A 26,360-nucleotide genomic window follows, 5' to 3' on the forward strand; every position below is an offset into this window, starting at 1 on the left:
CAGGTGTGTGTAGGTGTGTTTACGAGGGCGACAGGTGTGTGTAGGTGTATTTACGAGGGCGACAGGTGTGTGTAGGTGTATTTGCGAGGGCGACAGGTGTGTGTAGGTGTGTTTACGAGGGCGACAGGTGTGTGTAGGTGTGTTTACGAGGGCGACAGGTGTGTGTAGGTGTGTTTACGAGGGCGACAGGTGTATGTAGGTGTATTTACGAGGGCGACAGGTGTGTGTAGGTGTGTTTACGAGGGCGACAGGTGTGTGTAGGTGTGTTTACGAGGGCGACAGGTGTGTGTAGGTGTGTTTACGAGGGCGACAGGTGTGTGTGGGTGTTTACGAGGGCGACAGGTGTGTGTAGGTGTGTTTACGAGGGCGAGAGGTGTGTGTAGGTGCTGTCTGGTCTGCCCCACCTCCTCCGGGAGCAGAGGAAGAGAGCACCGGGGTGTGTAAAGTAGAGAATTAACAGTCATCACTCACCAGCACAATCAAGTCAGCCAAGCTTGGGCCACTGGGTAGTCCGCCGCAGCAGCGACAGTCGTCAACAACAGGCAGACAACACAAGGTGTCAGCCAGTCTCCGCCGCTCCGCCTCACAGTTAATACTCGTCCCAGGACCGCCACCATGTCGGCACCACTCGCTCGTTCTGTGCTGGTGACGGGGTGCAGCAGGGGCCTCGGCCTTGAGATGGTCCGCCAACTCGCCGCCGCCGAGAACCCTCCACACGTTATAATAGCAACCTGCAGGAACCCCGACAAGGCTGTGGTGAGTGGGCCAAGCGGTACTCTACTGTAGTCTTCTTAAAGCAGGGTAGGCCTAGTGGTGCTGCCAGCTCTAACAGCATCGACGGGCTTGAGCTGTCTTTAGCGCACCACCTGTATCCTCTCCGAGTTACATTGGTTCTAGGATTTGAGCGTTGAGGTATTGAGCAAGTCAGGTCCTATCAAAAGGGTATCATGGCCATGACACCAGCATTACACACACACACACACACGCCTCGGGGCTCCCTTATGTAGTGAAATGGTTAGCGAGCTCGCCTAAAAGCAGAAATCTTGGGTTCCCGGGCGGAGTGAAGACGGATGGGCAGTTTCCTTTAATCAGTGCCAGTGCCCCATGCCCATGTCCACCCAGCAGTGCATGGGTACCGGGTATCAGTCGGGATCAGTCAGTTGTCAGTTCGCTCATTCGGGGAGGGTACCGATAGTCTATCGCGTGGTCAGACCTTGGTGAATTACAAACACACATACTCCTCTTCATTTGTACCGCACGCAGTCCAGCAACAGTAGCAGCAGCTCAACAAACACCCTTGCTATAAAACAAAAGATCACCTGGTACCTGTTCATTCTATGGATGTATACCTATGTATGTGTTCCTCACTCTCTCCTCTCCTTTACTCAGGAGCTGCAGGCCTTGGCGCAGGCTCACCAGCAGGTCAGGATAATGAAATTGGGTAAGTTGACCAGGAACAGTAAAGCAGAGTCGAGTAATATGAATTTAGAGTAATAGAAAGATTAAGGTAGAGGCAAAATGAAGGAATGAGTAATGAGATAAATAGCCACGTTCTTTCGAACGAGTGTTTTCCTGCTGTCTGTGCACCAAGGGTGAATCTTGTTAGAATAAATGACGTGTTCGGTGATCGAATGCCAAATATTGATTACTGTTGCAAAATTGAACGGGCTGGGCCGACCATCAGGACCCACCGGAAGACCGACCACGACGTAAAAAAAAAAAAAAAAAAAAAAATTAAGAAACACATTTACTTTGTTTCAAGCACAACACAGAGGTACCTGAGTATTTGTTCTTGAATTTGAACTATCGTTATGTGCTTATACAGACTTGTACTCAAGTAGAGTCAGCTGTACTTGAACCCAAGCCTACTATATTCACAGTCATGTAAAATTACTTGATTTTTTTCATTTATTGAATCCACACTATCATACTGTATGGTGAAAATATTTATGAAATAGCAAAAAAAAAAAAAAAAAAAAAACAGCAATGAGAACGTTTCTTACAAATAATTCTCCAGGATAATTAAGTGAAAAAAAAAAAAACAATAGTTTTTGTATAACCGAAGGGCACACGGTTTTAAGTCGATGATGACGCTCAAGACTGCACGTGCCTGCCACCCGTCACCTCAGATTAAAATAATTAAATTTATGCACGGCCAGCCGCTTGGAGACCATAGGGATTTGTTACTGATTAGTCTTATGCTACTTGTGGATAAAAAAAAGTTTTTTTATTTGAATTGTTCTGATCGCAGCCGAAGTAAAGAGGCCATGGCCACCGCACCCAAAGTGAATCCATAAGACAGAGTCCCGTGGAACTCTATTCGATACTCTATTTTAGAGAATGATGTAACACCCCGAGTCATAGGATCACATTCATGAGCTTTTCTGCAAACACACACTCAAAGATTCACTTCCTTGACATGGTTTTCATATACGCCCTGATACCTGAGTCTACCCTGAACCGTAGATATTACCAGTTTGACGCCACCTTCAGGGAGTGACTTTTGACAGACGTGCAGGACTACGGGTCTCTGCCGTGCCTGGCGAGCCATGTGAAGGAGGCTGTGGGGGACGCGGGCCTCAACCTGCTGGTGAACAACGCCGGCGTCATGGACTCGTGTTCCGCCCAGTCCTACGGCGCCTCGTTGGACGACCTGGAGCCACAGATGTTCCGCAATGTCCTCGAGACCAACACCCTCGCTCCCCTCATGCTCATCAAGGTAAGGAGTCAGCAGGTGTGGCGGTGATTTGACGGTGTATGCACGTGACTTCGTAACATCAATACTGTCTGAAGATCAACTTTCTTAGATCCATGGTATGATTCGTTGTGGTCTCCTTTTTTTGGTAACGGAAAATCTCTCTCTCTCTCTCTCTCTCTCTCTCTCCCCGGCACCCCCTTAGGCCCTTCTACCTCAGCTAAAAGTGGCGGCTGCGGCGGGCGGTGCGATGGGCGTGTCTCGAGCGGCGGTGATCAACGTGTCTTCCATCATGGCCAGCATGGGCACGTTCCTGGAGAAGCCGGACCTGTATGCTTACCGGGCCAGCAAGGCAAGTCATAAATCTTCCTTCGCCCTGAACATGTCTTGCTGGCGGGTCACTTCTCCTCCTTAGCGGTATACTGTACCCTCTTTTTTTTTTCTATTTCTACCGTGTACGCCTCGATGTCCGGTAAATATGGAGAATCACTACGCGCCTCCAATATTCCTCCCACGGCAATAACCTTTCCAAGCTATCACATACTGTTGTACTACTCAAGTTTTACCGGGGCATCAAACATATATGCGTCTACAAGTGATGATAAGAAATAAGAGATAATATTCCTCTCCCCTTCAACAACATTAAAACACGTGGTAGTGAGGAGGGCTATGAAGACCAGGGAAATTGTGGGGTAAAAGCAGCTATTGCAATGATGCTGTCTACCTGAAATGAAGCGTTTCTGTGCTCTACTTACGGTGAAATTATATATTTTCTAAATCAAGCCACCAATGGCTGCCGTGTAGGCCAGCGCCATTTTGATGGCGATAGTGCGCCTGCTCTATAGATGCAGGCAGTGGCGTACCGAGGGTGGGGGGCCATGGGGTCATGGCCACCCCCTTTTGCGAAGAAAAATAATAATGAATAAACAAAATTGTTACAGGAAAATAATAGGAATTAGCATTACGATTACGTGTGTGTGTGTGTGTGTGTGTGTGTGTGTGTGGAGTTGAGAGCTCAGTGGCACCGAGTTATTTCCCCTTTGGTTTTGTTTTGAGTTAATGGTAGGATATAAGGAGTGCTCTGAGTGAAATAAAAGTAAGGTGTTAAATGATGGGTTCATAAAATTGTGTGTAAAGTGCGATGTCAAGCTGTCAACTGAAAGCGGCGGAGGGGTGTTTGTAGCGCGAGCGGGGAGACAGGAAGAAGAGGAATACGAGATTGGGATGGCTCTGGCAGAGAGAGAGAGAGAGCACGAAAGTCGTAAGTGTGCCTTCTCTCCTTCTTGTCTCTCATATTTACTTGATTTTAGGTGTAAGGTGTAGTCAAAGTGACTGCAGGACTATATAATCATACTGTAGACGCACCAAGTGAATTTGTCTGGTGACAGTGGTGAGTATGTAATATGATTCTGTATTATGACGGGGAGAGTGGCAGGCGACGCGAGACGCGTATGGGACCTGTAAGGTCGACCTTTGCCGCTATATTACCACCTTTAATGACCGTTTTGTGCTTGACAGTGGACAGTGTAGAGTGGCTGAGTAACTATTGTATGTTCAGCGCCTGAACAATGGAAATGCTGAGTTGAATAAGAGCAGGTGATCTATTTTGAGAAACATTAAAAGACGACGTAGGCTCACGTGGCCGTAGCCTATTCATGTTATCCGTATAATATTTTCTGACCACAAATTCCAAATTTCTGAAAATTATGATTGATAGACTTCATTTTCTGTTTATGTAGTACTTTTTTTCTATAGCGTGTGTCATTTCTTGAATTCACGCAGGCTTGGGATTTGTGCCTTTCCATTCTTTACATATTTCCTCCTTGGTCACAAAACGCTTCACGTACGTACTCTATCTGGTGTAAGAAAGTCACCACTGACTCGGCTGATGCCCCGGATAATTCAGTTAATCAGGTAGGTAAATAATGAAATAATGATTAAGAATAATTACTGCAAAACACGTTAGGTGAAGAATCAGCAGCCAAGCCTCATCTAAAGCAATAAGTGACCCAGGTTTATATATATCTATATATATATATATATATATATATATATATATATATATATATATATATATATATATATATATATATATATATATATATATATATATTGGCCCCTTTTCAATTTTCTGGGTACGCCACTGGATGCAGGTAACCCATCTCTTGCTATAAGGGATCGAGTGTTAAAGGAAAATCGAGTATTAAATGTAAGAGATTCCGGAGTCCAAGTAGTTGGTTTGAGAGGCTTTTATGTTGGTTTCAAATGTGCGACGAGTATAATTGGCGTCGCGGTCAGCTGTTTCTTGGCTTTCCCCTGCCGAGGTCGCCACTCACCACTAGGGATGGGCAAGTACCGTTAATTTGAGTACCAGTAGTACCGGTACCGAAAACTCAAGTACCGTTAGTACCGGTACCGGTACCCGAAGGAGTTTTTCTTTTCTTAATGACTTCTGATGAAATTCCCAAATAAATTTCCTGTAAAGAAAACTCACTCTCCTTCAACTTAATATCAACTAGAGTAGAAATGCAACGTTTAGGAGCCTTCTGATTAATGTAAAATCACTTAGGTTTAAGGACACACCACCTAGTCTGGACCATGGGGTCTGTGTGGTCTGTTTTTATATTTAAATCTCTCTCTCTCTCTCTCTCTCTCTCTCTCTCTCTCTCTCTCTCTGAATGAAGTGAATATTTATTTTTTCGGAAAAAAATAGCATGTATAGTTATTATGGATGTACTCGATCATAGTCTAATAACAATAACAATATATATTAGCGTTTTCTAAAGACTCGTGGGACTCACTAACGTTTAACCCAAGACTTCGTTTTCTTTTTACTTCCCACTGTTAAATTCGTATGACTCGTTAACTTATATATATATATATATATATATATATATATATATATATATATATATATATAGATAGAGAGAGAGGTGGATATCTTGTGTGATGGGGTAGTGGTACTCGATCATAGTCTAATAACAATAATATTTATTAGCAACCTAGAAAAGAAAAGAATCGGACATGAAGAATTATCCAGTAACTCCAATAAATAAATCAAAAATAAAATAATGGAAACGGGGCTGTGATGGAAACGGAAGCAGGACAAATGGTGGGAACCTGGGGAGACGGTCAGCAGGTACGCAGTGCCGAGTGATCAGCTTCCCGGAACCCAGTGATCATGAGGCTTCGCGGTACCTGGTACCGGTACCGGGTACCGCGAGGAATCGATTCTTAGCGGTACCTGGTACCGGTAACTGGTACCGGTAGCTGGTATCGGTACTGGTACCGCGAAGCCTCATGATCACTTGGGTTCCGGGAAGCTTAATGATCACTCGGCACTGCGCATTGCCGCTAGTACCGGTACCGTTTGGATCTCAGTGACGCTCGGCGCTCGCCCGCCTCCATGTGGTATGGGCCCTGTGTGTAGACGCTGAGTCACTGCCCCACTGACCGTCTCAACAAGTTCCCACCATTTTGTCCTGCTTTTCGTTTCCATCACAGCTCCCGTTTCCATTATTTCATTATTTGATTTATTTATTGGAGTTACTTGATAATCCTTCATGTCCGATTCTTTTTTCTTTTTTAGGTTGCTAATATATATTGTTATTGTTATTAGACTATGATCGAGTAGTCGAGTACCCATATCACCGAGATATCCACCACTGAATGGTGATCTCTCTGAATGAAGCGAATATTTATTTTTTCGTTAAAAAAATAGCATGTATAGTTATTATGGATGTACTCGATCATAGTCTAATAACAATAACAATATTTAGCAGCAACCTAAAAAAAAAATCGGACATGAAGAATTATCAATAAATCCAATAAATAAATCCGAGCAACTGGTACCGGTACCGAGCAATCTGGTACCGGTACCGTACCGTTTAGCTGGTACCGTTAGTACCTGCCCACCCCTACTCACCACCAGTATTTGAAGAGGAGAAGTGGCGGACGGACGTGGCAACATTCCATCTAGTAAAGGTAAGGGGGGGGGGGGGTCCCTGGGGGGGATTCCCTGGGGGTGGGGTCCAGGGGGAGGTGCAGCCCCCCTTGTTCAGCAGGGGGGGGGTCGAGGCTCGTTAGCAAGTCGTAAAATTCGGTTGTAGTAGTTTATGCTCCCCCACCCAAAAAACCAGACTTCCCGTGGGTCCCTCAAGATCATTTGGGGAAGGGGATTAATTCGGGTTTTTCCTGACTTTTAAGTACTTCCGCCTTCCTATTATGGTTAAGGGGCATGTATTTAGTCCCTTAACCATAATACGGAGGCGCAATGTCGTATTTTGGAGGCGTGGAGTGATTTTCCACAATTACCTGACTTAAAATTCCATTCTGCCATAGCCTCCTCCTCCTCCTCATTCCCAATACTCAACTTGTCGCTTCTCTTTAAGGTTTGTTGCATCACCTCTCTCCTTGCTTTCTTGTCTTTACCTCTCATGTCTGGTGCTTGGTTAATTAACTCATCCTCACGCCCAGTACACACCATTACCATCACCACCACTGACAAAACCTTGACACAGGTATTAGGTACTCTACAATCGTCCCCACGTCTGACAGCATCACCACTCACCACCTGTAATCTCATCACCACCATCAACCATGCACCGAAAACTGACTCACTACACATCCTCATGCCCCATACCACCATCACATCCATCTATGTACTCACCATTACGACGAACACAACTTGCCTCCCAACAGGCCGCCGTCAACATGGTGACGAGGACTCTTGCGTCGGACCCCGCAGCAGCGGCGGGCGTGTTGTGTGTGTCGGTGCACCCCGGGTGGGTCCGCACCGATATGGGGGGAGGCGAAGCACCGCTGAGCAAGCAGGAAAGTGTCTCACAAATGCTTCGCGCCTTCTCCACCCTCAAGGAGAAGCACAACGGCCTCTTCATCTCCTATGACGGAACCGCTTTACAGTTTTGATGATCGTACCATGCTGCTGGTCGTGGCTTTTCAACATGGAACTGTCATCTGTTAAAAAAAAGTCATATTACACATGTATTGGATAAAATATAATGTTAGCATAATGAATACTTGTTTCCTTATCTAACACTTATGGCGGCTGACTGCATAAATTTATGGCAAGAAGCTTTAGTGGTACTGTAACGACTTCCTATTTCAATCTATTCTGTCAGGGGATGCTTTTTAGAAGTGACTGAAATGTAGGAGTTATAAAAAGACTGACCTGGTATGTATGGAAGGTCTTCTGTGGGCACAGGTAGCGTCCCCTGACAGAATGAATTCAAATAGGAAGTCATTTGGCAAGAGACAGGCTCTTGGTGAGGTATCTTCTTGGTAAATCTTCTTTGAACTGACCAATACATTAGAAATAGTATACCAAGTGCTGGAAACAGAACGAAAACACATGGGCATAACATCCACAGCCATACTAAGGGTTATGGGCTGGTCTTTGTGTTAAGCATACTGCGGAGGCGGAGGAAATGAAGTAATGAAAGTAGTAATGTATTTTTTTTTTTTATTACATCTGGCCTATAGCGCCCGTCATGGCGCAGGCAATTGTTTATAGTGGCGCCATTATCAATGGCTCATGCTGCCCCCCGGAGCTCATTCTTGATTTCACTTGCGCTGCACAGCTTCTTCTAGAGTCCGGGTTGATAGGTGGTCTTCAGGACAGCATGTAGGTAGTCTTAGGCCACTCGGCGGTGACTGAAAAATCCCAGGTGGTTAGCAGCGGATTCGAACTCGCATCATCGACAGCGCGGCGGAATGTGGGGTCGGCACGCTAACCACTCAGCCACTCAGTAAAGTAATGGAAAAAAAAAAAAAAAAACAGCCTGACCAAGAGATTGACTTGTGTCTATGCCGCTCATTTTTTGTTACCTTTGCCTACGTTTGGCTTAACTGTTTTGACAGAATCCTAAAACATGAAGCACTACCGATAAACAAAAGTTCTTTAATACAAACTCTTAAACTTGACCATTTAGTCCAATCCCAACAATGATCGGCACCCCACGTGGTGCCGCCCCGCCTTTTGTACGCGTCAACACGGAGGGGTGACGTGAATACACCGATTACAATGCGGACGGCACGCAGCAACACGATTACTGTCCAGTGTCTGGGGACAGCAGCCGCCGCCAAGCTTTCCATTATGAATTTTCTGATTCTTTTTTATAGCCCATCCCTTTCACACTGTTTTGTCAAAAGGGTATTCTAAGGAAAGAAAAAACATTCAGTTTATTCTTTATAAATAAGTGTCATGATATTGTTTTTAGGTGATAAAGAAAAAAAGAAAAAAACCTGTGTGCGGGAAGAGGCCAGATCAGGTTTCAAGGCAAACGTGACATTAATTTCTCCACGTGCCTGCCGCCTGTGACATCAGCCTAAGCCCTAGAGGATTTATACACTACAGCCTTCGGAAACAATGGGAGTATGTTAATGAGTTTAATCGCCTTTACTATTAACATGAAGTGCTGTGATGGTTCATATATATAGCGCAGAGCATGACGAGTGGATTTCGAAATGTCAAAGACACCTCCTATCACGAGGACACACTAATGGGCACAAAATAAACACTGTTACTGTATTACTAGTATACGACTCATCTTGTAACGAAGGAGGAAGGAGTGAATGATGGTTGGCCAGGGTCGGAAGAGGTAGGGAAATGACCCATGCAGCCTGATATCAAAAGTTTCTTTCTCCGAAAAGCTGTGATCCAGATTAGTTCATCAGTTACTTTACGCATGCAGAGTCTCTCATTTACAGGCACAGACACATAATGAAGGAGAGCCGGGACTCCTAAGCGGACTCACGCCGGCTAAGTCGAGGACGGGCTGAGCTGCTTCCTAGGGGTGAGGGCATGTTTCGATGCGTGTGCCGAACAAGTTCTCGAAGACCTTATTGTAGTATCCAGCTCGCGTCAAGGCTGTCCTAGCATGGACGTTTGATGCCTCATTACCAATCTAGCACATCGTATGTTTAAAGTTCATTGATCTGTTAGCATATGAATGAGTTCAAGTTAACGGGGGAATAAGATTCGTCTGGCACCATAGTCCATGTGGCACTATGGTCAGATGATGGTAAACACTTAAACACTTTATTATGTTTGTCTTATAACACATACAAAACAAAATATGTACATGCAAACAGCCTTTTGCAAGCAAATTCTGTATTACGTATACAGAAGTTTTACACAACAGTCTCGGGAAGTCACGTGCCATATCTATCACCAGCAGACTGATCAAAAGTTTCTTCAGTAAGACTTCTAATAGACTGCAAACTTCCCAACCTGTACAAGACAGTGTGTTACGGGCGAGATTACCCAGGCAACGACGCAGTAAAGTCTACGGACACAGGTAGCCACATTTACGGCTTCAACGTCAACGGCTTCCATGATGGACAATATGAACAATCTCCACAACAGATTTATTGTCTCACTGCAACAGTTATATACTAGCAGGGCGAATAATTAGCACGCTGTTCATTCTTAGTGTTAGAATGGGGCTCGTTCTTGACGGTTCTTCATTCCCTCGCAGCCACTCATTCCTCCCCGCTCACCTGCTGTACATCTGGCGACCATTATCATATAATTTTCGTTAGTCCTTGATTGATAACAAAATAAGCAAAAGTGAAATAAGCCACACGAGGAGCGAGAGATGGGAGTGTCTTTGTTTTGGGGAGCCATGAGAGTATGAATGTAAGGTGTGGCAGCCAGCGGTTACTGCTCCCAAGTCCAGGGGCCGCCGCTCTGAGGGTGGATGCGGCATGTTGTTATAAAGTATTAAATGTTTCCCTTATATTGCATTTTATTTATAGTCTGGTTAGATTTTGTTCAAGAGTCTCATTTTTATTGATTCAGTAAATTATAATATAATCTTTCAAATGGCAATGGTATGTAAAAAAAGTTGCATAAGCATTTCAGAACTGTTACTGACACACACACACACACACACACACACACACACACGACGATAATCTTTAACACAGAACCACTAACTTTACTTCAGTTGCCCAAGTCTTTCACTTAGTTTCCTCTTCACAGAAAACCGAAGTATAAGAACGCCAACTTATCTGGTATTGCAGGAGGTTTACTAGGAAATGGATCTGATGACAGGGTACATTGGCCCCTTATTATGAATATAGTATAAGCAATGGAAGAAGATGTAGGAAAAGGAAAAGTGGCGTGATAGAGGAAACAACATTACATACTTATTGATCTGTATTTTATCATCTCGCATCAGCCATTATTTTCTTTCATATGATGCAATGTGGGATGGTGGCCCTTCCCGCCTCACCTTTTCACAGTCATAGTAGAGTAATATGAAGTGGATGCAAGGTGATGGAATATAGAGAAACTAATGCAAATGTAGTTTCTTCGCGTTACTCCTCCCCACTGCCACTAAATTAGGTAAACACAGGATGATACAGTAAATAGAAAGAGGGTGAACAGAGTAGAGTAAATTGGTTCTCTCACTCCTGCCTGGTGCGCACTTCCCCGTCTCCGAGATATTAAACATTTCAGGGCTCACACACCCACATTTGCTAAGGCTTTCGTAGAGTTGTGTTAGTATTTTCAAGTATAGTTTTATGGGCCCAGTCAGAGTTGAACAAGGCTTCTGCACCATGAACGTGAAAGACTCATAAAAACCCGACTACTCTCCGTTTTGGCCTTTGGAAATTGTTGTTGTGAGAGCCGTGAGTGTCTGAGAATACGGCCCTTTAAGAATATCTGCCTAAATACCCCATTTCAATATCGAATGACACTTGTAATGGGCCGTCATAAGAAAACTACCATTGTTCCCCTTAGGTAAGTAATTAAAACTGGGGCATAGGCTTTAGCTCTAAGTAGAAGACATATTCAAAGGGAGTTGCTCGGCTCACCAACACGCGCCAAGTCGCTCTCGGCGCTACCGTTGTTGTGGGCGAATGTTCGATAACAGCGCGAGAAGGATTCCTTGCCTAACGATCCGCCGGCCACAGGGACTCACGCAGCTCATGAATAACCTACACGAGCCACACCTGTCCTCTGTGTGTGTGTGTGTGTGTGTGTGTGTGTGTGTGTGTGTGTGTGCGCGAGTGTGCGTGAGAGGATGTGTGTGTGTGTGTGTGTGTGTGTGTGTGTGTGTGTGTGTGTGTGTGTGTGTGTGTGTGTGCGTGCGTGCGTGCGTGCGTACGTGTGTGTGTGTGCGTGTGTGTGTGTGTGTGTGTGTGTGTATTATACGGATGACATCCATTGATGTGCATGATGGAGTAATACACACACCCGCACGTACGCACGCACGCGCGGGAGCACACACACACACACACACACACACACACACACACACACACACACACACACACATAAAGAGATAGATAGATAGATAGATAGATAGATAGATATATATAGAGAGAGAGAGAGAGAGAGAGAGAGAGAGAGAGAGAGAGAGAGAGAGAGAGAGAGAGAGAGAGAGAGAGAGAGAGAGAGAGAGAGAGAGAGAGAGAGAGAGAGAGAGAGAGAGAGAATTATACCAGACCAAAAACGTCATAAAATTACTCCCGGTACGTGTAACCATGCGGGGATGACGAGTAAACGCGATTTAATGTTATAATGGAGGGCAATTTTTCAAGGCAGGAGGTGGTTTAGGGAAGAAGTCTTGCAACCTTTCGCGGCGGTTTTAGGACGAAAGGGCTTGCTAAACCTAAGTAGTGGTTTTCGGAAAGACAAGTGTTGCAGCTTCTTGTCGGCAGAGAAGGTCGAAATAATGGTACCGAAGAAAGTGAATGAAAGGTTTCGCTTAGCCTAAGTAGTGGTTTTCGGAAAGGTATAAATTATGTTCCAGCTTCTTGTCGGCAGCGTGGGTAGAAATCAAGTTCGAGACGCAAGCGAAGTAAGTGAATGAAAGGTCTCAGTAATGATTCTCGGAAAGACAAGTGTTGCAGCTATTTGTATACAGAACAGATAGAAATTGAGGTCGAGACGAGAGCGAAGAAACTGAAAGAAAGGTCTAAGCAGTGGTGTTCGGAAAGACAAGTTTTGCAGATTCTAACATGTGTGCGAGAACGAAATTATTTGTAGAGACGATTGTAAAGAATTCAAGGGAACGGAGTAGTGGAAGAATTTAAGCTGTGAAACATGGAGAAAAACGTGAAGCGAGGTAAGAGAGAAAATTAAAGAGATTAGCGAGAGTATAAGACAAGGTAATAATGATGGAAGAGGAAAGGCAAAATTCCAGCTGAAATAATGCAGAAAAATAAAATAAAAGATACCAAACTGCTGGTAAAGAGACGAAAAACAGAGGAAGAACGAGTTGAGAAAAAAATTAGTTAAAAACAAATACACACAAAGCGAAAATAATATATGAAAAAAGACATCAGAGAAATGAAAAAAAAAAAACAGAGAAAAAGAGAAAATGGTAATCGAGTGGTTGGGAGGAATTTCGTGATTAAAAGGAAGAGGAAAGGAACGTGAGATGAAGAGGGAATAATGAAGACTGCGTGAGGTCTTTTTGGACAGGTAAGGAGGAAGAAGCACAGGTGAATATGCTCATTACCTGTGGACCTCTTAGGCGGCCTGACCTCATGGCGTGGCGACAGGAAGAGGAAACATATAAACACGGAAAAGCAGAAAAAATAAAACTTGGTGACTCACAGTGGTTAACTTTTGATGTTTCTCACTATGAACCAGAGCAGAGAATTAGCTGATAGTGACCCCACGATCCATGACTACTACTACTACTACTACTACTACTACTACTACTGCTACTGCTACTACTTCTACTACTAAGCTACCATCCCCACTCCTACTACTACGCATGCACCAGAGAGTAGCACGATACAAGCACAGGTAGTGGGTCTATTGCTTTGCGGTGTTCAGCGAGGAGAAGGGAGAGAAGAGGAGACGGGAGGGAGCTGGACGGTGGACGAGGGGGAGAGGGACGAAGGGGGCGGTAAGGGGACAGGGTAGGAATCTCTCAGTGTCCTGCCGATGCAATACCCGCGTGGAGGCCAATAACACCCCCTGGACAGCTTGCAGGGCCGGGGAGGGCAGGGGAGGGGGGAGCTTAGAGGCCGAAACACAAAGACTGGGATGCCGGAACGGGAAGGGACGGTGGCTGGGCTGAGGTGGACTTGAAATTTGTGTGTGGTGGTGCTGGTGGTGGTGGAGAGAGAGAAGCAGCGGTGGTAGTAGTAGTAGTAGTAGTAGTAGTAGTACAAGTAGCAGCAGTAGTAGTGGTAGTAGCAATAGTAGTAAAGATAGAGGAAGGAGAGGAGAAAAGGAAAGAAATAAGAGAACGGAGAGAACTATCTTGACTTTAGGATACCGGGAGGAGGAGGCGAGGAGGGAGGGAGAAGAGAGAAGGCATGTAAGGACTGCATTGCCGTCATGAGCGAAGGAAATGAGAGGTGAAACAACAGTCTTGGCGGGGGCGGCGGTGTTTGAGCTAATTGGCGCACCTAGCCCTCTTTTTACCAAGGGCAGAGCAAGAAAAGGAGGTTGGCTAATGAGGAAGGTACAATTGGGGAAAGAAGAAAGGCGGCAGGAGTGTACAGGTGTATGGTATTGGTTGGTTGGGTAACTTCTGATGCAGGAATGTTTTATCGGGCACCTTATTTGTACACCCACGGCGCGCTGGCGGAGTGTGTGCCCCCTTGCCTGTGCACTATCTCCCTTCCCGCCTGTCTTGTTTTTCTATCGGAGTTACCCTTCCCACCTACGTCACCAGATCATCGAACTCAGAGCATTGCATCTCTCTGTTTCAGACTCAAAACTGTTGTACCCACACAAATAACCCTCTCCAACTAGAGATGTTGTCAGAATCGTTAATTATTGATGTTTTTATTGCAATCCTAATGAGTCAGAGGTCCATATTCATAAACCTATCACTCTCCCACAACGACTGTTTTCCAAGGCCACAGAGAAGATGCCTAATTCCCGTTCATGGTGCAGAAGTCATGTCAAACTATCACGAGGATCACAAAACACTCCCAAAAATCCCAGCAACTTCTCCGAGAGGCTTTTCAAACGGGCTAACTAAGGTGCCTACACGTTTTACAATACGGGGTAGACATCGGTAAATACAATGAGCTGAGTATGACAGTCTGGTGATGCTGGTCCTCCGTCATCCAAGAAAGCAGGGCGGGGGCGGGGAGAAAAAGAACAGTAACTCGATCGCCTGATTAGGGATAAGTGGCGCTGGTTTTCCCGGGGCGCATTATACAGGTGAGTTTGGAAGGTGAGGTAATTACGTTGTCTAGGGAACGAGCCGCCGCCTTCCCTTCCTTTCCTTTCCGCCCCCGGCTGTAGGTACCTGGCCCCGCCGCTCCTGATATTAACACTAAGGATTCCCGTCCCTCCCACGCCTTCCTCCTCCCCTCCGACGCCTTCCTCCTCCCCTCCCACCGCCCTCGCCTCCTGCTGCTGCATCCTGTTCCTCCCAGCGACGTTTCTGCCCAAGAGTTAGTTAAGGTCTTCCACCCAACGCCTGTTCCTCTTTCTCTTCCACCTAATCCTCCTTCCATAGTCTCTTACAAGTATTCCTTCACCCAACGCCTATTCCACTTTCCCTTCCACCTAATCCTCCTTCCAAACTCTCTTGCACGTATTCCTTCACCCAACGCCTGTTTCATCCTCTCCTCCACCCAATCTTCCGACCTTACGTCTCCTCCACCCAGTGCCTTCACCCAACGTCTGTTTCACCTAATGTCTCTTCCACTTGATCGTCCATCTGCCTAATACCTCTTCCATCCCTTCCTCCATCCATCCACCGCCTACATCTAACGCTTCTCCCATTCGCCCTCCTCCTCCTCCTCCGCTCTCAGACGTATTTTTCTTTTCCTTTATTTTGAATGAAGAGGAATAATATTTTGGGGGAAAGCTGAGTTGTGGTCGAGAGAGAGAGAGAGAGAGAGAGAGAGAGAGAGAGAGAGAGAGAGAGAGAGAGAGAGAGAGAGAGAGAGAGAGAGAGAGAGAGAGAGAGAGAGAGAGAGAGAGAGAGAGAGAGAGAGAGAGAGAGATAGAGAGAGAGAGAGAGAGAGAGAGAGAGAGAGAGAGAGAGAGAGAGAGAGAGAGAGAGAGAGAGAGAGAGAGAGAGAGAGAGAGAGAGAGAGAGAGAGAGAGAGAGAGAGAGAGAGAGAGAGAGAGAGAGAGAGAGAGTAAAAGTAAAAGGAAGGAAGGAAAGTGAGTTGAAGGTTACTGAAGGAATATCGGGGCTCCTCTTTCCGTTATTTCTATTATCTATTTATCAATTTACTTATTTATTCACATATTTATTTATCATTGTTTTCTATATATATCATCGTTCTTTTCATTTTTTCGTCGTTTTTACTGAATACAAATTAAACTAAAGAAATTAATTATACATCCCGCCAGATAGATTAACGCATAACCTACTCTCAATCATTGCCAGAGTTATTATTATTATTTGCTGAATACAAAATAAACATACAATATAAAGTGAAAAAAAATGCATTGATCGTCCTGCCGTCAGATGGATCACACCAAACCTGCGTCCTTCCGTCATTTAGTTTCCTCACCCGGTCATTTAATCTTTCCTTGTTTTCATCAGCACGAAGGTAACATAAACCAACACAAGATGGACCATAACTGTCGCACAATATTGCCCGGGTAGCCTTGACGGATGCCTTCTTAATCTTCCAGTCTAACCTTCTCATTGCTTTCCCAGACGCAAACTCAGCATAAACTAAAAGAGCGAGCCACATTAGTTTACCTTGTCATTGTTTTCACTGGTGCAAACACAACATGAATCAAAGAGCGAGCCACATTAGTTTACCTTGTCATTGTTTTCACTGGTGCAAACAAAACCTGGATCAAAAGAGCGAGCCACATTAGTTTACCTTGTCATTGTTTTCACTGGCGCAAACAAAACATGAATAAAAAAGCGAGCCACATTAGTTTACCTTGTCATTGTTTTCACTGGTGCAAACAAAACCTGGATCAAAAGAGCGAGCCACATTAGTTTACCTTGTCATTGTTTTCACTGGTGCAAACAAAACCTGAATCAAAAGAGCGAGCCACATTAGTTTACCTTGTCATTGTTTTCACTGGTGCAAACAAAACCTGGATCAAAAGAGCGAGCCACATTAGTTTACCTTGTCATTGTTTTCACTGGCGCAAACAAAACATGAATAAAAAAGCGAGCCACATTAGTTTACCTTCCCATTGTTTTCACTGGTGCAAACAAAACCTGGATCAAAAGAGCGAGCCACATTAGTTTACCTTCCCATTGTTTTCACTGGTGCAAACAAAACCTGGATCAAAAGAGCGAGCCACATTAGTTTACCTTCCCATTGTTTTCACTGGTGCAAACAAAACCTGGATCAAAAGAGCGAGCCACATTAGTTTACCTTCCCATTGTTTTCACTGGTGCAAACAAAACCTGGATCAAAAGAGCGAGCCACATTAGTTTACCTTCCCATTGTTTTCACTGGTGCAAACAAAACCTGGATCAAAAGAGCGAGCCACATTAGTTTACCTTGTTATTGTTTTCACTGGCGCAAACACAACATGAATCAAAAGAGCGAGCCACATTAGTTTACCTTGTCATTGTTTTCACTGGCGCAAACACAACATGAATCAAAAGAGCGAGCCACATTAGTTTACCTTGTCATTGTTTTCACTGGTGCAAACACAACATGAATCAAAAGAGCGAGCCACATTAGTTTACCTTGTCATTGTTTTCACTGGCGCAAACACAACATGAATCAAAAGAGCGAGCCACATTAGTTTACCTTGTCATTGTTTTCACTGGTGCAAACAAAACCTGAATCAAAAGAGCGAGCCACATTAGTTTACCTTCTCATTGTTTTCACTGGTGCAAACACAACATGAATCAAAAGAGCGAGCCACATTAGTTTACCTTCTCATTGTTTTCACTGGTGCAAACACAACATGAATCAAAAGAGCGAGCCACATTAGTTTACCTTGTCATTGTTTTCACTGGCGCAAACAAAACATGAATCAAAAGAGCGAGCCACATTAGTTTACCTTGTCATTGTTTTCACTGGCGCAAACAAAACCTGAATAAAAAGAGCGAGCCACATTAGTTTACCTTGTCATTGTTTTCACTGGTGCAAACAAAACATGGATCAAAAGAACGAACCACAGCAATTAGAGTCTGTGGACATAATCTTGGGGGGGGGGGGGGTTAAGGTGTTCGTGTTTTTCTACTGACATAAGAGTTTAGGAATTGGATGCACCTTACCTTCCCTTACCGTGTCCTACCAACCTGAAACATCCTCACTCACACACGCACTCACTAATACACCAAACAACTTTATCCCGAAGGCCAGCCGAACACACGAACACTTCCTCACCCGTCTTTTTCAGTCTCTAAACCTAATATTCTTCACCTCTCAGCCTTACGAAGTTGTCATTTTTCTTTAACCTTCGCTCTCTCGTCTTTCAGTTTTCATCGGTTGTTACACGGCGTACACCACAACAAAGATGGCTCATGCGCTGCCACCACAAACAACAGCAACTAGAGACTGTGAGTGTAGTTTTGGTAAGACGATTCAAGTTGTCATTTTCTTTTAACCTTCGCTCTCTCTCACCTTTCACCGTTATCACCAGCACGGACACAACGTACACCATAACAAGGATGGCTCATAACTTGCCGCCAGGGATCCCATGTTTCACCTTTGTCAGACATTCTCGGGGTTTTTCTTTCTTTACTCTCCAGTTTAATCTCTCGTGACTTTCGCTGGTGCAAATACGACGCGGATCAAAAGAATACAATACACGTGCCACCACATATTGTACGCGTAATCCTGGCTAGACATTTAAAGCAGGTATTTTTTCTTTAGCATTTTTCATTTACCTCGTTCTGTAACCTCGTTCTCTAGCGTCCCATCTCTCACTGTTCTCATCAGCGTGGGAACAACACACAGCACAAGGAAGGGTCATATCTTGCCGCCAGAGCCTGGACGCTAAACTTTCATAGGATATTTTGGAGTTTTCTCGAACTGAAAGACAGAGATACAAACATAGACAGGTAAAGACAGAGAGAGGGACAGATATACAGACAGGTATACAACTCTAGGCAGACTTTTCATGTATCGCAGCGAAGACGACGATAAAGGTGAGTGAGTATACGTATTTACCTACCTGTCTATCTTGCCTTACCCTACCTTACCTTACCTTACCGTGTCCTACCACCCTGAAACATCCTCACTCACTCATACTCACACACCAACCAACTCTATCCCGAAGGCCAGCCAGACACACGAACACTTCCTCACCCATCTTTTTCAGTCTCTAAACCTAATATTCTTCACGCGGCAAACAGGAAGCGCGCGGAGGCGGGCTAAAGGGTTATGGGATATACACTCCATCACACGCTGAGCAGCCTGGACGGAAAACAGGAAGCTCGGACTAGGGAGGCGTGAGAGGCGGCGCCCTACACCCCAGCACAAGATTACAGGGCGGCATTCTCAAACGCTTCCGCCTCTCACATTCATCAACTATTCTTAAAGGGCGAATAGAAGATCAGTCGGGTTCTAAATGAGTGTTTTTATCACGTTCATTGTACAGAAGAATAGTCAAAGTATTATCAGGAACATAAAACTACCCATGGAAATGCCCTAAACACTCACGAAAGCCTTGTCAAATGTTCGTGCTTGAACATCACAACTATTCTTAAAGGGTGAAAAGAAGATCAGTCGAGTTCTAATGAGTGTTTCTTCACGTTCATAGTACAGAAGAATAGTCAAAGTACCATCAGGAACATAAAACTACCCATGGATTTGCCCTAAACACTCACGAAAGCCTTGTCAAATGTGCGAGCTTGGACATCACACAACTATCTCCAAAGGTCAAAAAGAAGATTAATCGGGTTCTAATGAGTGTTTCTTCACGTTCATAGTACAGAAGAAGAGTCAGCCTACCACCGACGTCATAAAACTAACCATGGAAATGCCCAAAACACCCACCACGAAAGCCTTGTCAAATGTGTGCTTGGACGCCGAAATGCTTATGAATATGACTACGTAGCGTCCTTTACAGCAACGCGACACCTACGCCTGCACGCCTCCACGCCAGCCACGCCTCGAAAGCCCATCCCCGTCGTCTACATGGAGTGAACGGGCTGGGCGTGGGAGGGAGAGGAAGGGGAGAGGGAGGTGGGAGCCATGCCAGTCCATCTACATAACCAGAGTAGAGGAGTACGAGTTAAAGTGTTGAGATACGAGAGAGCATCCTCCTCCTCCTCCTCCTCCTCCTCCTCCTCCTCCCTCTCCCTTCCTTTGCCTGAGATGCGATTGAGCCCTTCCCTTCCTTTCTCCCCCTTCCTTCTTCTTCTCCTTTCCTCTTTCTTCCCTTCCTCCTCCCCTCCCTCTGAGATGCGATTGAGCAGCCTCCTTCCTCTCCCTTTCTTGCCTTTCCTCTAATTTTCCTCATCTCCTTTTCTTCCTCTCCCTTCCTCCCTTGCTCCCTCTGAGATGCGATTGAGCAGCCTCCTTCCTCTCCCTTTCTTGCCTTTCCTCTAATTTTCCTCATCTCTTTTTCCTTCTCTCCATTATACCCTCTCTCCCTGTTACCCTCCCCCCCTCTTTCCCCTCTCTGCCTCCTGCCCTCCCTCCCTCTCTGCCTCCCTCCCTCCCTCCCTCCCTACACTTGTTGTCAACAGGGACGACCTAATCATATTTCCCTCGCCTACACTAACACACCTGGACTGAGGCTCGGGTGGTAGGGGGAAGTGAGCAGGTGTGCGAGAGAGGAAAGGGAGCCAAAGGGACGAAGGAGGGTATGATTAGGGGGGAGGAGGGGGTCAAAGGAACAAAAGGGTGTGTGAGAGGTTTTAAGGAAGAGGAGGAAGATACGAGGTAAGAGAGGTTGGAAGGGAGGGGAGGAAGCTACGAGGTGTGAGAGGATGGAAGGAATGGGGAAGGAGAGGCAAGCAGGTGTGTGGGGAATGGAAAGGGGAGCAAGGGGACCAGCGCCAAGTGGGAGAGGGTGAAAGAAGAGGGAAGGGGACGAAGGGCAGGTGGTGGGAGGGAGAGGGCTGCAAGCAGGGTCAAGGGAAGGGGAGGAAGGTGTGAGGGGGTGGAGGGAAGGAAGAGGAAGGGGAGGAAAGTATGGGGGTGTGAGGGGCGTAAAGAAAAAGGGGGATGGAGATGAAAGGGAGTGAAAAGGAAGCAAGGGGAAGGGAGGGAGGTGAAAGGGAGTGAAAAGGTGGCAAGGGGAAGGGAGGGAGGTGAAAGGGAGTGAAAAGGAAGCACGGGGAGGGAGAAAGGGAGTGAAAAGGTGGCAAGGGGAAGGAGGGAGGTGAAAGGAGTGAATAGGAAGCAAGGGGAAGGGAGGGAGGTGAAAGGGAGTGAAAAGGAAGCAAGGGGAAGGGAGGGAGGTGAAAGGGAGTGAAAAGGAAGCAAGGGGAAGGGAGGGAGGTGAAAGGGAGTGAAAAGGAAGCAAGGGGAAGGAGGGAGGTGAAAGGGAGTGAAAAGGAAGCAAGGGGAGGGAGGGAGATGAAAGGAGGAAAAGGAAGCAAGGGGAAGGAGGGAGGTGAAAGGGAGTGAAAAGGAAGCAAGGAAGGAGGGAGGTGAAAGGGAGTGAAAAGGTGGCAAGGGGAAGGGAGGGAGGTGAAAGGGAGTGAAAAGGAAGCAAGGGGAAGGGAGGGAGGTGAAAGGGAGTGAAAAGGTGGCAAGGGGAAGGGAGGGAGGTGAAAGGGAGTGAAAAGGTGGCAAGGGAAGGGAGGGAGGTGAAAGGAGTGAAAAGGAAGCAAGGGAAGGAGGGAGATGAAAGGGAGTGAAAAGGAAGCAAGGGGAAGGAGGGAGGTGAAAGGGAGTGAAAAGGAAGCAAGGGGAGGGAGGGAGATGAAAGGAGAGAAAAGGAAGCAAGGGGAAGGGAGGGAGGTGAAAGGGAGGAAAAGGAAGCAAGGGAAGGAGGGAGGTGAAAGGGAGTGAAAAGGAAGCAAGGGAAAGGGAGGGAGATGAAAGGAGTGAAAAGGAAGCAAGGGGAAGGAGGGAGGTGAAAGGGAGTGAAAAGGTGGCAAGGGGAAGGGAGGGAGGTGAAAGGGAGTGAAAAGGAAGCAAGGGGAAGGAGGGAGGTGAAAGGGAGGTAAAAGGAAGCAAGGGGAAGGGAGGGAGGTGAAAGGGAGTGAAAAGGAAGCAAGGGAAGGGAGGGAGGTGAAAGGGAGTGAAAAGGAAGCAAGGGAAGGGAGGAGGTGAAAGGGAGTGAAAAGGAAGCAAGGGAAGGAGGGAGGTGAAAGGGAGTGAAAAGGAAGCAAGGGAAGGGAGGAGGTGAAAGGGAGTGAAAAGGAAGCAAGGGAAGGAGGGAGGTGAAAGGAGTGAAAAGGAAGCAAGGGGAAGGGAGGGAGGTGAAAGGGAGTGAAAAGGAAGCAAGGGGACGGGAGGGAGTTGAAAGGAGTGAAAAGGAAGCAAGGGAGGGAGGGAGGTGAAAGGGAGTGAAAAGGAAGCAAGGGGAAGGAGGGAGGTGAAAGGAGTGAAAAGGAAGCAAGGGGAAGGAGGGAGGTGAAAGGGAGTGAAAAGGAAGCAAGGGAAGGGAGGGAGGTGAAAGGGAGTGAAAAGGAAGCAAGGGGAAGGAGGGAGGTGAAAGGGAGTGAAAAGGAAGCAAGGAAGGGAGGGAGGTGAAAGGGAGTGAAAAGGAAGCAAGGGAAAGGGAGGGAGATGAAAGGGAGTGAAAAGGAAGCAAGGGGAAGGGAGGGAGGTGAAAGGGAGTGAAAAGGAAGCAAGGGGAGGGGAGGGAGGTGAAAGGGAGTGAAAAGGAAGCAAGGGGAAGGGAGGGAGGTGAAAGGGAGGAAAAGGAAAGGAAGGGAGGGAGGTGAAAGGAGGAAAAGGAAGCAAGGGAAGGGGAGGGAGGTGAAAGGAGTGAAAAGGAAGCAAGGGAAGGAGGGAGGTGAAAGGAGTGAAAAGGAAGCAAGGGGAAGGGAGGGAGGTGAAAGGAGTGAAAAGGAAGCAAGGGGAAGGGAGGGAGGTGAAAGGGAGTGAAAAGGTGGCAAGGGGAGGGGAGGGAGGTGAAAGGGAGTGAAAAGGAAGCAAGGGGAGGGGAGGGAGGTGAAAGGGAGTGAAAAGGAAGCAAGGGGAAGGAGGGAGGTGAAAGGGAGTGAAAAGGAAGCAAGGGAAGGGAGGGGAAAGGGAGGGAAAAGGAAGCAAGGGAAGGGAGGGAGGTGAAAGGAGTGAAAAGGAAGCAAGGGAAGGAGGAGGTGAAAGGAGTGAAAAGGAAGCAAGGGGAAGGGAGGAGGTGAAAGGGAGTGAAAAGGTGGCAAGGGGAAGGGCGGGAGGTGAAAGGAGTGAAAAGGAAGCAAGGGAAGGAGGGAGGTGAAAGGGAGTGAAAAGGAAGCAAGGGGAAGGAGGGAGGTGAAAGGAGTGAAAAGGAAGCAAGGGAAGGGAGGGAGGTGAAAGGGAGTGAAAAGGAAGCAAGGGGAAGGAGGGAGAGTGAAAAGGAAGCAAGGGGAAGGAGGGAGGTGAAAGGAGTGAAAAGGAAGCAAGGGGAGGGAGGGAGGTGAAAGGGAGTGAAAAGGAAGCAAGGGAAGGGAGGGAGGTGAAAGGAGTGAAAAGGTGGCAAGGGGAAGGGAGGAGGTGAAAGGAGTGAAAAGGAAGCAAGGGAAGGGAGGGAGGTGAAAGGGAGTGAAAAGGAAGCAAGGGGAAGGGAGGGAGGTGAAAGGGAGTGAAAAGGTGGCAAGGGGAAGGGAGGGAGGTGAAAGGGAGTGAAAAGGAAGCAAGGGGAAGGGAGGGAGGTGAAAGGGAGTGAAAAGGAAGCAAGGGGAAGGGAGGGAGGTGAAAGGGAGTGAAAAGGTGGCAAGGGGAGGGGAGGGAGGTGAAAGGGAGTGAAAAGGTGGCAAGGGGAAGGGAGGGAGGTGAAAGGGAGTGAAAAGGAAGCAAGGGGAAGGGAGGAGGTGAAAGGGAGTGAAAGGAAGCAAGGGAAGGAGGGAGGTGAAAGGGAGTGAAAAGGAAGCAAGGGGAAGGGAGGGAGGTGAAAGGGAGTGAAAAGGAAGCAAGGGGAAGGGAGGGAGGTGAAAGGGAGTGAAAAGGAAGCAAGGGGAAGGGAGGGAGGTGAAAGGGAGTGAAAAGGAAGCAAGGGGAAGGGAGGGAGGTGAAAGGGAGTGAAAAGGAAGCAAGGGGAAGGGAGGGAGGTGAAAGGGAGTGAAAAGGTGGCAAGGGGAAGGGAGGGAGGTGAAAGGGAGTGAAAAGGTGGCAAGGGGAAGGGAGGGAGGTGAAAGGGAGTGAAAAGGACGCTAGGGAAGGAGGGAGGTGAAAGGGAGTGAAAAGGAAGCAAGGGGAAGGGAGGGAGGTGAAAGGGAGTGAAATGGAAGCAAGGGAAGGGAGGGAGGTGAAAGGGAGTGAAAAGGAAGCAAGGGGAAGGGAGGGAGGTGAAAGGGAGTGAAAAGGAAGCAAGGGGAAGGGAGGGAGGTGAAAGGGAGTGAAAAGGAAGCAAGGGGAAGGGAGGGAGGTGAAAGGGAGTGAAAAGGAAGCAAGGGGAAGGGAGGGAGGTGAAAGGGAGTGAAAAGGAAGCAAGGGGAAGGGAGGGAGGTGAAAGGGTGCCCTCCTACCCTTCCTCCCTCCCTCCCGTCACTTCCCCACCCTTCCTGTCACCCTCCTTCCTATCACCCACCCTCCCTTCCTCAGCCACCCATCCATCTTCCTCTCTACCTCCCTCACCCACCCATCCTTCTCTCCCCCTACCTTCAAACCTCCAATCACCCTCCCTTCTTCTCTCATTCAATCTATTACCCACGCTTCCTTCCTCTCTCCCTTCTTCCCGTCACGTATTCATCCTTTCTTTCTCCCTCCCTCGGTCACCCGTCCTTCTCTCCAGTTACCTCCAATCACCTACCTTTCTTCTCTCCTTTCCTCCTATCACCTACCCTTCTTCTCTCCTTCCCTCCTATCCCCTACCCGCTCTTCCTCTCTCCCTCCCTCGGTCACCCATCCTTCTCTCCCCTTACCTCCAATCACTTACCTTTCTTCTCTCCTTTCCTCCTATCACCTGCCCTTCTTCTCTCCTTCCCTCCTATCTCCTACCCGCTCTTCCTGTCTCCCTCCCTCCCGTCCCCCACCCAACCTCCCTCCATTACTATGCTCGCCGGCCGCTCTCTCCCCCTGCTCGGCTTAACTTCAGTCCTCTCCGTCCTTTTGTCAGCCGCATGATTCAATTACCCGCCGATCAGCATATGAACCCGGCACAGCGACTCCATTGGTTGCTGTTCTTCCTCAGACTCCCAATCAGGCGAGGCTAACACGACCCCACGACCCCTCCCCTTCAGCCAGCCCTTCCCCTCTCACACTCAGCCCCTTACTGGTACTCCACCTGGTGCACTTCTACCGCTACTACTACTACTGCTACTGCTACTACTGCCCTCTCCTCTCCTCCCTTTCTCTCTCTCTCTCTCTCTCTCTCTCTCTCAGGAGCCAAGCAAAGAGAGGGCGGGAGAGGTTGAGTGATTCTGACGTGCCCTGAAAGAGAGTGAGAGAGTGTGAGAGAGAAGGGGGGAGTGTGTGAGTGTGTGTGAGTGTTTGATGTGAATTATTTGTATTTAGAGGAGAATGAGTGAATAGGGACTTTTTCTGGAGTGTTTTGGGAGCGTGAAAAGGTAGTGAGAAGGGAGGCGGGGAGGCGAGAGGGGCGAAGGAAGAGGGGTAAATGAAGAGAGAGAGAGAGAGAGAGAGAGAGAGAGAGAGAGAGAGAGAGAGAGAGAGAGAGAGAGAGAGAGAGAGAGAGAGAGAGAGAGAGAGAGAGAGAGAGAGAGAGAGAGAGAGAGAGAGAGAGAGAGAGAGAGAGAGAGAGAGAGAGAGAGAGAGAGAGAGAGAGAGAGAGAGAGAGAGAGAGAGAGAGAGAGAGAGACAAGAGGGATGGATAATGGAAGTAGAAGGTGAGAAAGAAGGAAAAGGGGAGGAAGAGGGTGAAGGGTAAAACAATAGACGAGATAATATAATAACAGGGTGCTATGAGAGGGAAGAACAGGAGAGAAGGAAAGAAGGAAGGAAGGAAGGAAGGAAAGATGGCGACAGGTATAAAATGATAAAATGAAGTACAAAGAAGGCAAGAAGGAAGGAAGGAAGAACAGGAGAGAAGGAAAGAAGGAAGGAAGGAAGGAAGGAAGGAAGGAAGGAAAGATGGCGACATATATAGAAAGATAAAATGAAGTACAAAGAAGGCTGGAAGGAAGGAAGGAAGGAAGAACAGGAGAGAAGGAAAGAAGGAAGGAAGGAAGGAAGGAAGGAAAGATGGCGACAGATATAGAAAGATAAAATGAAGTACAAAGAAGGAAGGAAGGAAGGAAGGAAGGAAGGAAGGAAAAAAAGGAAGAAAGCTGCTCCCTCCCTCTCTCCTCTCTATTCAGTTATTTTCTCTCTCTTTCCACTCCTTTTGCTCCACTATTCTCCTCCACTCCTGCACAACCTAATCTGATTTTCCACATTCTTCCGTCTGGCATTCCACCTCTTCCCTCCACTTTCCATCTTTATTCATTCCACTTCACCATCCACTCCTTCACCATCCACTTTCCCTTTAATTTCCTGTCTCACCATTCTCACTCCTACGCTATTATTCTCCATGTATATTTTCTTTCCCTTTTCCTTTTCCTTTTCCTTTTCTGTCTCCTCATTCTCTCTCTTCCACTATTGTTCTTCACGTCTATTCCCTCCTCACTATCATTTTTCATTCTCCTTTTTCTTTTTCTTTATCACCATTCTCTCTCTGCCACTATTTTCATCCACTTCTATTCCCCTTTTACTGCTATCTTCCACT

At 46.9% G+C, this 26,360-nt stretch overlaps 1 protein-coding gene across 1 annotated transcript; it reads left to right on the forward strand.

Moving 5' to 3' along the window:
* The first annotated feature begins 491 nt into the window (after positions 1–491).
* LOC126981565 (C-factor-like) lies at positions 492–7,732 on the forward strand. The gene is made up of 5 exons (XM_050832948.1): positions 492–756; positions 1,390–1,441; positions 2,511–2,719; positions 2,901–3,047; positions 7,397–7,732. Exons 1-5 carry the CDS (start codon positions 616–618, stop codon positions 7,622–7,624), a joined length of 777 nt encoding a protein of 258 aa, XP_050688905.1. The 5' UTR covers positions 492–615; the 3' UTR covers positions 7,625–7,732.
* The last annotated feature ends 18,628 nt before the right edge of the window (positions 7,733–26,360 follow it).

Source organism: Eriocheir sinensis, chromosome 48 (assembly GCF_024679095.1).
Source record: "Eriocheir sinensis breed Jianghai 21 chromosome 48, ASM2467909v1, whole genome shotgun sequence".
Classification (NCBI taxonomy): Eukaryota; Metazoa; Arthropoda; class Malacostraca; order Decapoda; family Varunidae; genus Eriocheir; species Eriocheir sinensis.